The sequence below is a fragment of the Apaloderma vittatum genome, unplaced genomic scaffold (genome assembly GCF_000703405.1).
Source record: "Apaloderma vittatum isolate BGI_N311 unplaced genomic scaffold, ASM70340v1 scaffold31237, whole genome shotgun sequence".
In the NCBI taxonomy this organism is placed as follows: domain Eukaryota; kingdom Metazoa; phylum Chordata; class Aves; order Trogoniformes; family Trogonidae; genus Apaloderma; species Apaloderma vittatum.
In genome coordinates this window covers 1-12,363 of record NW_009728366.1, presented here as the reverse complement: position 1 = coordinate 12,363, position 12,363 = coordinate 1, and the positions used below count along the sequence as shown (strand labels likewise).

At 38.9% G+C, this 12,363-nt stretch overlaps 2 protein-coding genes across 2 annotated transcripts; one reads left to right on the top strand and one right to left on the bottom strand.

The window, feature by feature from the left end:
• Positions 1-413: 413 nt before the first annotated feature.
• Positions 414-5,255, top strand: DNAJA4 (DnaJ (Hsp40) homolog, subfamily A, member 4). The gene is made up of 7 exons (XM_009874062.1): positions 414-428; positions 1,384-1,564; positions 2,495-2,599; positions 3,424-3,651; positions 3,731-3,961; positions 4,461-4,561; positions 4,645-5,255. The coding sequence occupies exons 1-7, from the start codon at positions 414-416 to the stop codon at positions 4,861-4,863; spliced, it is 1,080 nt and encodes a 359-aa protein (XP_009872364.1). The 3' UTR covers positions 4,864-5,255.
• Positions 5,256-6,272: 1,017 nt separating this feature from the next.
• Positions 6,273-11,565, bottom strand: WDR61 (WD repeat domain 61; the record flags this gene model as incomplete). The annotated part of the gene is made up of 7 exons (XM_009874063.1): positions 6,273-6,387; positions 7,685-7,763; positions 8,311-8,403; positions 9,007-9,100; positions 9,859-9,952; positions 10,206-10,354; positions 11,393-11,565. Coding segments are annotated over 7 exons (772 nt in total), but the record flags the coding sequence as incomplete, so codon positions are not given.
• Positions 11,566-12,363: the final 798 nt, after the last annotated feature.

Below are 12,363 nucleotides of genomic sequence, written 5' to 3'. Positions count from 1 at the left end.
GAAAGCGCGCCCTCGATTTTACATTAAAATTCTGCTTTGCTTAAAGGAGAGATGTAACGCCCCTCTTGCAGCGTAGTGCGATGAAAGGAAGGCTCCTGCTCTCTCGAGTGTATAAAACACCCGAAGCTGGCAGCAGGCCTCATGGCCCAGCCGCAGCAGGAGGGAGGATGCGTTAGTTCCTCTCTTCTGGTTGCAGTTCTCCCCATAGTTGCCGATGAGCTCATTCTTGCAGAGTTGCTGGTTAAAACAGGCAAAGCTGAAAGGATTTCTAGTGTTCTCATGGCCATCGTGCTGTGTCAGGTGTTGTAAAGGCCAGCGGTGGATCCAGCTGCCAGCACTACTGTGCCTGCTGCGGTCGCCCTGCCTGGATTTGTGTTCCTGAACAGGATGAGTTTCCTTCAGAGAAAATGCTAATGCAGATGTACAAGGTAATTATCCAGAGGAAGGTGGGCTGGACCGTTTACAAAAAAACTGTATTTCCTGCTATTAGTTGAGACCAAGTCAACTCCACGCGTGGCCTAGGAGGATAAATGGGCACCGTAGTTGGAAAAGCATGGAAAACTTGAGTGATGGGATTATTCATCTAAAAACTGCTCTGATAATACCTAACACAGGAACAGAAGCTCCGTATTGGTATATCTAGTATGCTATTTTAGAAAACTCAAGTTAGTTAAATAGTAGCACAGTCAAAACACAACGTTTTCTACTTTTATTTTTGGCCTATTTGTTTTTTACTTTACCTAGCCATAAGTAATTAATTTTTAAAATGGAAGTAGACATTTTAGTAATAGGAAATTGTGTTTAAAAATTGACTTAGTCATCTTAGGAAATTCTTAATAGCTGTTTTAAAAAAACAGTTGTTTGGATCAAGTGGATATACTGATTTGTATCGAAGTCGTCCTGTTTGCAATGAGTAAGCAGTATCAAGTGTCTAGTCACTTAAATTTCTGTTTAGTTCTAGCTGGATGTAGCAGCTCAACAGGCATGAAGCTCTAGAATGACTAGCACTGCCGTGGCCCTTGAGCATCTGGGGACCTCCAGGACTTTGGGGATAGTATCATACCCCTTTCTAAATGGATTTCTTAGAGGCGTATAATAGTCACAACTACCACAGTCATCCAAGTGTAGTTTGCATATGCTTGTAAGTTGGATGTGACTCTGAATTAAGCCCACTTGTAACATGGGAGGAGGGGGGAGAGGGAGAAAAGGGGTGGATTTCCTGGACAAAAGTGTACTATTGTAGTCTGTTACCCGTTTGTTTAGGGAGTTTCCTTTTGGAAAAAGACAAATGCTGTAGTGGCTTAATCTGAAGGTGGAGTTGCATATGAGAGGGTTACTTTTCCTCTTGGTCATAGTTGTTCAGAGCTTCTTTTTTCTTTTTAGTTTAAACTCATATCCCAGGCATATGAAGTTCTGTCGGACCCAAAGAAAAGGGACCTCTATGACCAGGGTGGGGAGCAGGCTATTAAAGAAGGAGGCCTGAGTGGCGGCAGCTTCTCTTCACCCATGGACATCTTTGACATGTTCTTTGGTGGTGGAGGCCGAATGAATAGAGAGAGAAGAGGTACACAGTTCTAAACAAGTTCTAGAAACTCTTAACCGTGCACTTAAGCATAAAACATCTGTGCTATGGTACTGCTGTTCTGTTAAGTGCACATAGTGTGGATATTACTCATTGCAACAATAGAGCAAGTAAACTATAATTTATTTATTTTTCAGTTAATTTAGTGTTAAGATTCTAATAGATAACATGACATAGCCATAGCAATCTTTCTGATGACTTCTGTATATTTGCTGTTGAAGTGGGTGTGGGTAATTCGTAGGGGAGGGGGAAGCATTGGTAGGTTAGAGCAGTTGAATTAGACCTGGTTTAAGTTACCTTTTTTGCCTGAGATCTGTGCCTCACTTGCTCATTGCTTTAGGCACCTTGCTTCAAAGGACACCATCAACTTAAACTTCAGTAATGTTAAATCTCGTTAACATATTTGGGAGAAATTCATGTGAAACTGAGCACAGAGTGCTGTCAGAAGCACTGTGTGATACTTTTATTTTGCCATGCCCAGTGTCTGTTGAAGGAGCAAGTAGTAAGTTGCTGTAAAAAGCTTTGAAGTTATGCTATGAAGTGGCATGGAAATTTATAGGTAGGCATAACAGCAACTTGTAAATTGATGAGATCTGAAGCTGGTAGTGTCCTTGCATCTTGCCGTTTCAGTTAGGCTTACGAAATCAGGGGTAGGGATAGGGTGGCTCTAAATGATGCTTTGCTTAATTACAGCCAAACTTTTATGTTCTGACCTAAGTGAGTGCAGCTCAGTGGAAGCTGATGGAACTGCACGTGCTTTTAAGGGGGCTGAGCTGTGTTCAAAGTTTGGAATGAACTTTACATACGTTCAGTGAGACTGCATGTATGAACAAGTGTAGAAGCCTTTAAATAAACATTTGTCCTTACAACAGTTGAACTAGAATTAATCTTTTTCTTCTGTTTTATTTAAAGGCAAAAATGTTGTGCACCAGTTAGGTGTATCTCTTGAAGACCTATATAATGGTATTACAAGGAAACTGGCACTGCAAAAGAATGTTATTTGTGCAAAGTGTGAAGGTAAAAAAACTAACCCAACAAGTGGTGATTTTAAACCCCTCTTACGCCAATCTTTTTTTTTTTTTTACTTTTTAAAAAAATTTAAACTAATATTAAGGTGGGGCTGGGAATAAAGTGTGGGGGGTTCATTGTTTTTGTTGTTTTTCTGTTCCTTCATGCCCTGAAAGTTGGATGTGGTATTTGGTTCTTATTTATGCGCATCCAAGAATAAGGCACTCAGACATAGCGGTATAAAGTTACTGTTCTAATGGCAGGCTTAAACTCACTGCAAATTACAGTTAGGGGTATCTAAATTAAAAGAATTTTAATTCAGAACTTTAAATGGCTGTTTTGCTAAATGGTTTTGGTTTTTTTTAATTTCTGTACGTAGAAGTCTAGCTTGTATTGCACAACTCACTTTACAGCTATTAAGTATCTGTAACGACTGGTAATCTTTGAGGTAAATCATAATGAGGCCTTGTATCGTAGTACTCTATGAAATATTTAGCAAGCAGAATTTTCCAAAGTATTAATGGAATGTCTAGGTCTTGAAGTTGGTACACTGATAGCCCATTGAAAACCAGGATGGGAGGTGAGGCAGAGGCCAAGAAAGTAAGCTGTGCATAGAAAACTTGACTTTGCTTGTAGGAGCTTCTAATTTGTGGGGCATATTTTGGGATGGAAACTAATTTCCTTTACACTGTAAATACGTTACTGAACTACTAAGTTGCCATGAAAGCGCTCTTGAAGTCAGCAAGTTCCAGCCTGACTATCCTCAAGTAACGTGAGGTAGTGGTTGTGGTTTTTTTTCAAGACTGAGATCAGATTTAACTTTTTTATCAAAGGTTATGGTGGAAAGAGAGGGGCAGTAGAGAAGTGCCCTGTGTGTAAAGGAAGAGGAATGCAAGTTCTAGTTCAGCAGATTGGACCTGGCATGGTACAACAAATCCAAACTGTGTGTCCAGAATGCAAAGGCCAAGGTGAAAGAATAAATCCTAAGGACCGGTGTGACAACTGCAATGGCTGTAAGGTTGTAAGAGAGAAAAAGATCATAGAAGTTCATGTTGATAAAGGTAAGAACTGTGTGTTTGTTCAGTGTCTCCAAGCATGGTTTGTTGTTCTACAGAGAATAAATGGATTTCTCTTCTCCAGGTATGAAAGATGGTCAGAAGATAGTATTTCATGGAGAAGGTGACCAGGAGCCTGATCTGGAGCCTGGTGATGTTATAATTGTGCTCGATCAAAAGGATCACAGTGTCTTTCAGAGACGAGGGCATGACTTAATCACAAAAATGAGAATTCAACTCTCAGAGGCTCTATGTGGCTTCAGAAAGACTATTGAAACTCTGGATAACAGAGTTCTTGTCATATCATCTAGGCCAGGTGGGTCTTAAGAGATCTCATGCTATATGAATGCTTGCCTGTTTGTTCCATTGTCTCTGGACTGTTTTTTTTCTGGAGTTCGTTCGTGGGGTTTTGGATTTTTTGGGGAGGGGGGTAACCAGTTGTTGTAATATTCAAACTACACTTGCAGTCATTTAATTCAGTTGATTCTTTGTCATTCTTGTCAGTCATAAACATTACATGCAGAATTAAGAGCTAAAGCTGTTGAATGCTTCTTAGTAAACTTCAGCCTCAGTCGGTGGATTGTCAGGAAAACATGCAAGGTGGCTGTGATTTCAGCCTTCAGGCTGTGCCAAGAGAAACTGATTCTCTTACAGTAGAGGAAATAGACTGAGTAACTTGCTTCAGTATAGCTTGGCTTTGTGCTTTGGTCTGCAGCCTTTTCTATGAGCAGTCTTCCTGCTTGTGTATCACCCTGTCTTTCACAGTTATGCATGTCTGTGATACAAGCTTACTTTCAGCTCTTACCTCCATGTAGGTGAAGTGATAAAGCATGGTGATCTAAAGTGCATCTACAACGAAGGGATGCCTGTATACAAATCTCCAATGGACAAAGGCAGCTTAATTATCCAATTTTTGGTAAGTTGACTGCTTTTCTAGAGCAGAGATGTCCACGTGGGTATCAGAAATAACTTCACTTAAAATAAAATATGAAATTATAGGTCCAGTTCCCAGAGCACTACTGGCTCCCAAGGGAGAAACTGTGTCTGCTGGAGGCTCTGCTTCCTCCACGTGAAGATGTTATGATTACAGATGAGATGGATCAGGTGGACCTTGAAGATTTTGATCCAAATGAGCAAACCTACCGTAACAGTGGGGGAGAAGCATACGAAGAAGATGAGGAGGGGCCAAGAACAGGAGTACAATGTCAGACATCTTAAAGCAAGGTGGAATGGATGTCATCTAAAATGTAAATTTTCACAATGAAAACTGCATGGCTGTAATAGCCAGTGCTTGTGGTTTTTGTGTTCAGCAAATTGAGTTGCTGCGCTGTCAGTATCACCTTTTTTGTAACTAATTTATATTGTGTTCTTGTAGTCTTTATATATAAAGGCAGATGTCACACAGCTGAGAACCAACTGAGTTGGTATACATTTTCCTTTGCTGTGAAGGTTCTCAATTTATTTCACTGATGCTATTTATATAAGACTTTGGCAATATTGATAGAGGCTAAGTGGAGTGTCTTATGTAAATACTTTCATACTGGAAAATTAATTTCATAGATTAAAAACATAGCAGAAATAACTTCTAATAAATAGAACTCTTCACATTTTATCATGCTTCTCTTGTACTTTCTAAGCCACTTCAGAGCCCCCTTTCATTTAAATGTTTCCCTGAGGTCAGACTCCTCTCACCTACTCCAGATTGTTCTCCATATTCAACTTTTTTATTAACAGCAACACTCGAACCTGCCTTATCTTGTATTTCTAAAGCATTTTGTGCATGCCCTACTCCATGCGGAAGATAGCACACTCCTTATGTTTTGTTGTATGGGAGTAGTATTCCTTCAGCTGCTTAGCTCTATGTAACTTTGGGTTATAAGGTGCCCATCTACTATGTATAGAGTGTACCCCACATACTTCTAGATTACATACAGGTGAATACTTCCAAATAAAATTTGATCTTTCAGAAGCTCTAGCTTTCAGCCGCCTCCAGAAAGGCTTCCACCTTCCTCCTAGATGTTGTGTACTTGAGCCTTAACTAATATAAATAAACCAAAACCACAGCTGTTGAGTATACTGCTGTCGTATACCCTTGTTGATACCCTTGTAGACTGACCACATCCCTTGTTTCTGTTTTCTGGTAGAGGTTGTATTAAGTTGGGGTTAGAAGCAACTACCACCTATTTGTGAAATGAAACCCTGATGAATGAGCTAGTGGCACCACACAATTGCCGGAACAGGTGTTGAACTTAAGTGACCCTTGTTGTACTCCCTGGGACAATATCAAGCTGAGTGCAGACGCTCGTTTCCCATGCATGCAGTGTACAGCCTCAGTCCCTTTTCCTTTTGCTAAAATAACCTGATGTGAGACTTGCTCGACCCTTTACAGCCCCAGTCTATTTATGTACAAAGGCAGAAGAGATTAACTGAGCAGTTACTTCACTCATGACTATGTATTTCCAAAAATAATTTTTCCAAGAATTGGACATGTTACTTGCACCTGTAGCTTTTATTTTAAAAAAGTAAAGCTTTCTGATGCTAAACAAAATCAAAAATACATATAAACATACCTGATTTTACAGATCAGCATTACTAAAATGCTTTTAACATACTAAAAAATTACATGGAACCAAAGGGTCTGAGTCAAGATAGTTAAACTGGACAGTCATAAATATGAATTTCTTGGTCATCACCAACAGATACAATTTTGGATCCACTTCCATTGTATTTCACTCCCCAAACCTACAAAATAGGACATAGACAAAGCTATCAGTAAGAGATTAAGAAAAATGTCTTTGTAGCAGTCTTGTTGACCACGAGAAGCAGAAGAGGGATTATTTATTTAAGATCTCCTTATTGGAACAGATGAGGTTGATGAACCAGAGAAGGACACTGCCATCTAGTAGGCTGGCAAGTTCTTACATCCCACTCTGATTGACAATGGATTACGCAATCTAAGGATACTTGAAAAAGGTTGAAAAGTACTTGCCCCAGTTTGCCTAAGTCAGGCCTAACAGTTTTCACTCTTAACCATCCTGTGATCCTTTCTGAAAAGAGTACTTTCAGAGTCTTTCAACAAAGCAAGAGAGGAAGTATTTCCATGCAGACACATCATGACAGACTGAAGAAGGATCTGGTTTGTCCTTGGCCTAATTCAGAGAGCCATTTACCACAAAACAGAGAAGTTCAGGTCAGTCCTCTGACGTGCAGCTACATAAACTCTTAGGTGACCCTCGTCTCCATCACTGGTGTGACAACGGGGAGAGTGAAGGCTACCCAGGTTATTAACATAGGACTGCAGAGTGGGTATACTGACAACAGCATGTTTTGAGGAATCTCACACTATTTTGCATTAATGCCTAAAAAACAGCCTTCTGAAGAGCTGGTACATCTCTGCCTTCCACAAACTCGTAAGGTTATAAGCATCAGCTAAAACACACTGGAAACCCAGTTCTTGGTCCTTCAAATAGTAAAAGCCCCATAGCTGGAGATAATGAAAAAGAAGGTTAACAGCAAAAAAGTACTACGGAAGAAAGAGCCCAAGTAACATCTGGAAGAATTTAACACCTAGCATTTGGAAAGAGTAATGTGGCAGATAGCTAACTTCCTCTTCCCTCGTGTAGCTATCAAATAGAGTATTACAGACATTGGAAGAGGCAAAAATTACCAATCTTCAAGGATGCTTTCAAGCACCTTTTTAAATATTCCCACAATTTTAAATAAGTATTTTCCTGCCTTACACATGCACACACTGTGTGACAGAAATAAGACCACATACAGAAATAAAAAATACGGACTGGTAAGAATCCTTTTGGTCACTCAGGATAGCCCTTATTTGGACCTGAAAAATACTTGGAAGAGATCAACCTGCACGCTTGGAGTTCAGTATTAAGTGCCAAATAACCATGAACAACATTTAGGATTTCACGACAGCGAGCTGAAGTCCAACCCCAAAGCTATAGTGCCAAGCTGAAGCAGAAACATGCACAGCTCAACTTCTACAAACACAGCGCCCTAGATAAAGCAAGAGTAGATGTACCTGATCTTGGTGGTCAAAGAAAGTATGAACACAGGTTCTCGTTCCAGCTTCCCAAACTTTTACGCTTTTATCAGATGAACTGAAAGAAAAATAGTATTGGTCAATGTTTAAATTAATACATTTACTACAGCTTAGCGCAAAGTTTAAAAGATCTCATACAAGAGACATGAGACACCCTCTTTCATGCATCAAGTACAGGAATGAAGTAGAAAAGGAACATGAAAATGAAGACTTCCATTTTAGCCAGGAAATTCTTTGAAGCAAGTTCTCTGGATAAAGAAACTCATCAGTCCCCCAGCTGCCTGAGTTAACACTAAATTCAACTACATTAATGTACTACTTCTTTAGGTTGTACTTTTTAATTCAACAGCCATTTTTCAGCTATTTAGGATCAATTTGCCCTTCTCTTAGATTTAGATGTTCACTTGTAGGGAACTGCACTGCAGTGGAAAATACTATTCGCTACAACTGGCATCACATCACAGATTGGCTCTTGAGTCTTTAATGGTAATGTATGTTACTTCAGTATAGATTCCACTGCAATCTGTACACACTTAGTTTGATCCATCTTCCTTTATAAATACTTTTTTTTCGGTAAGCATAAACAAGTTTAAAAACCTTAATACCTGGAAACAAAATGGGTGTCATCAGGACAAAATGCTACATTTAATACCCAGGATCCATGACCACTTAATGTGCCAGCCAAGTTTGCATGTTGCCTGTGGAAAGAACAAATTGTAATATTGGGTTTCTGAATTCCAGGGGTAAAAAGCAATAGCACTTTACTCTAGGTAGTGCAGTCAGGAATGGTTCAGTGCAAGGTCGTGGAAGGTGACTTCTGAAGTGGTGTTACAGCAGATTTTCCATTTCAGATTGTTAGCGTGAAGTCTGCATCAGTGAACAAAACAGTTTCACTGTGAAGAAGGCAAAGTATAATGCAGGTTTAGGGGAGTGAAGATCACTGAAGCAGTGCCTTCCCCTCCCCAGGGTTTTCCAAGTTTTTGTGCAATGCAACAGGAATAGGTCATAAATACAGTTTCTTGGGTACAGAACAGATGTTTAAGATGGGTTATATACAAAGCAATTAGCCTGTTGCCTATAGGGCAAATATGAGGAAAGTAAGTTGTTTTCAAGTTAAAGCTGTCATCCACCTACGCACTTTTTAAAAACCATCTAAGGGTGCAGAATTTTATTTACTACATTAAAAAAGTCACCAAAAGCTGAAGGGAATTACAGAGATTATTTTTGATCTATTTTTCACAGTATCAGCCTCTCTAAACAGTTATTTTCCCGTTTGTACGTCTTGCAAAATAGCAACTTACACATCGTAGATTTTGATATAGCCGTCATCTGAAGCAGTTACAAGTAATTGAGAATCTGGAGAAAACGTCAGCGAACGAATAGGCATTGCGTGACCTGAAATTCAAAGTTAAATATGGCTTAGAATATTGCTGTTATTCTTACTAATGAGAGTGCTAAACAGCTACACCAGAACAGCATTCCCTATTAAATGAAAGCCACCTCTGAAGAATCCTTCTCTCTGTGCCTCAAAAGGCTGACGGTAATTCTGAACTTTGAATGTTAAGGCATGTCCACTGCAACATGAATTATTTTTTTCAGCTGTTGATTTTTATTAGAAATTATGTTGTATTTTCTAATACAATTTCATATTGTTTAAGTGGTTGGTTTTTTAATTAACTATATACAACCAGACAGAAACTGCATGAACATTAAAAGCCCATTTATCTGTTAGAAAAATACATGTCTTCTACAAGGTAAAATGTTATATTTCAAAACAGGAATAAATTGCTATAAAACTGATGCCATAGGAAAAAAAGAAAAATCATAAACATGGCAGCACACATGCGGCTTAGCTTCATTCCCTTGCACTGTACTGCACTACGAGGAAGAACAGCAACTTCAGAATTTAATTCAGCATTACTGACTGTATCTTTTGAGATAGGAGTTTCTCATGAAAGCCTGAATTCACAGTTTGCCTCCAATACTTCAAGTGGTTTAAGTTACAGCCCACTAAATAAATACTGTCTAATGGACAGAAACATCAACTCATTTATGCCATGGCTGTTTTATCTCCTTCTGACTTGCATTATATCCTTTAATTTTTACGAGCAGTGAAGCTGGAACTTGGGTATTGCAAGTGCAGAAACCATTACCTTCTAGCGTATGCAGAAGTTTTCCAGTTGCAATATCAAAAATATTGATAATGCCATCGATCGCTCCACTGGCCAAGTATTTTCCATCTGGACTCTGTAATAAAACAGAAAAAGTACGGATTTAACAACTGTAGCATTTATGTTGTGTACCTCCCTCACATGCTCTTGGTAACTTTCCCACAAATAGGATCTAGGCAGGATAGCCGTTCATATTTGGAACTATCAAAGTATGGCTGTCATTTAGTATTAGGTAGAGATGAACTGACAGACGGAGACAAACATATCTGATTTACAAAACACCACAGCAATAGGGATTTCACATTAGAAACTGTCGGTTTGCTTCTTACATATGCAATGCTAAGGATGAACTTTCCTCTGGTGTCCAGAGAATATTCTTTCTTTCCAGTTTCGACACCAAAAATATTTACTTTTCCCACATGACTTCCTGTTGCAAGGTACTGGGAATCAGGAGAAAAAGCCACAGACCAAGCATCAACTGTATTTAAAAGGAAAAAACAAATAAATCTGTTAGCTGAATACTGTTTCTAGCTCACATTCAACAATGTCAGTTCTGTATGCATCTGTTTAGAAATTTAAGCCCCTAACTACTCATAGTACACTCTACAAGCTCATGAAAGTTAACTTCCTTCTGTGCAATTAATAAAGCATATCTTGAGCTATTTATTTCTGTTTACCAAAAGACTACATTTTCTAATAAGACCTTGAGATTATTAGACCCTCCTGTAACAATAAGTTTAGAATTTAAGACTGCATGAGTCACATCTAAATTCTTACTTTTCTGCTGGTACCAAAAGATACTAAGCCACTAAAATAAAGCAACACTAGTATCCAGCAAAGCACAGAAGGAAAACACAGAAATACAAATGTAACATAAATGAACATTGCTTGCAATGGAATTTAAAAAACCACCTTTTATAGCAGTATAATGTAGTTATCTGGCACAATATAACTCCCTTTCTTTCCCCCCTATAAGCTTAGTATTACCTAAAACACCGCAAGATTGTTCTTAAATTAGGGATTGCCAGAGGGCCAACGAGATATTTAGAACAGGCCCTGAATGCCAGCTTGGAGGGTGAAACATTGATCCAGACTTCAGCTTTACTGTGTTTTGACTTGCTCAAAACTGATGTACTGCATTAGTAAGCATCACCTATACAGCTCAAATTCAGTGCAGTGCTGACAAAGAAAGTTCAGACTTCCTTTGTAAATGAATATAAGCATTTGAATGATTTTTTAGAAAAATATCCTTTTATCAATATATCTGTACGACCAAGCTGGTTTTCATTCTGCTTCATGCATTTATGCATCTAGCAAAAAGCACATCTGAATGTATCTGAGAAAGTGTAAGTAGGGTGAAAAAATAAATGTAAAATTTTCTGATACTACTTTATGCTGAGTTCATAAAATCACTAAGATTTTTTGCAAACAAAGATTTTAAAAACCCCAACTAGTAGTCTCATATACCCTAACTGTACACTTCGTACGCAGGGACAGCTTAGCACTGATGTCTTACCAGGACCAGCATCTATTGACTTGATTTGTTTGCCAGTTTCTAAATCCCAAAGGCGAATGTGGGCATCTAGGGAGCTGGACGCTGCAATGGAGCCTGTGTGGCTGATATCCACAGATACCACGCCCAGCTGGTGGCCCTCCAAAGTCCACTGTAGATCCAATTTTTCATCGTTCCTTTCGTTCAAGGGAAAGAAAAGCCTAGTTATGAATAGCTGGGAGTACCTGACCAATCTCCAGCCAAAACAAACAAGCAAGATAATCCAGTTTTCTCCATTTTGTTCAACAAAAGGGGAATCCCACTTCACCCATGAAGAAGATAGCTTCGCACAAAGTCCCCTCTGTACTTAAGGGAAAAAACCAACAAACCATATTTCTGCAAAACCTGTACTTAGTCCCACTGAAATGTCAATTACACATTAATATGTGGGTACTTAGCAGACTGTTAATCTGTGAGCACAGCATGAAACACACTCACCAACATTTTTATAATCACCACAACAGACCTACTCATGTCACTGAAGTCAACCACATACTTAATACTGCTTTGGCTAAGAGACAGAACAATTTTTTGCAAAAGCACACTTCAGTGTCCCTTGTATGAGGATTATTTTAATAAAAACAGAAGATGTCGTATCCTTTTTTACTTTATTGCCATTATTCCTTTCACAGTACACAGGCTTCCAATGCATTGTCTCATAAAATTATAATTCTTTGGTTTAGAAATACAGCAAGTAGTACTGGCAGTAGACATATAAAAAATTTTATGTGCGTTTTAAAAAGCGTTCACTGCGTTTTCAGAAGTGTTCACATTCTTCAAAAAGTTAAAGCACATCAGAATGCTACCACACTCCAAGAGAAAGCCTGCATCAATGAAGATAAGCTTGCTCTACAGAACAGTCTCATGCACCAGGCCGCATCTTCCCTGATGTAAATTCTAAAAGCCCTGCAGCTTACAGAAATTCTAGACTGCTG

What these genes read in the sequence shown, in the direction of transcription:
- DNAJA4 (XM_009874062.1), top strand. An exon ending in AATGAATAGAGAGAGAAGAG is followed by an intron (nt 1,565 to 2,494) that starts GTACACAGTTCT and finishes TTTTATTTAAAG; the next exon opens with GCAAAAATGTTGTGCACCAG. An exon ending in GCTTAATTATCCAATTTTTG is followed by an intron (nt 4,562 to 4,644) that starts GTAAGTTGACTG and finishes ATGAAATTATAG; the next exon opens with GTCCAGTTCCCAGAGCACTA.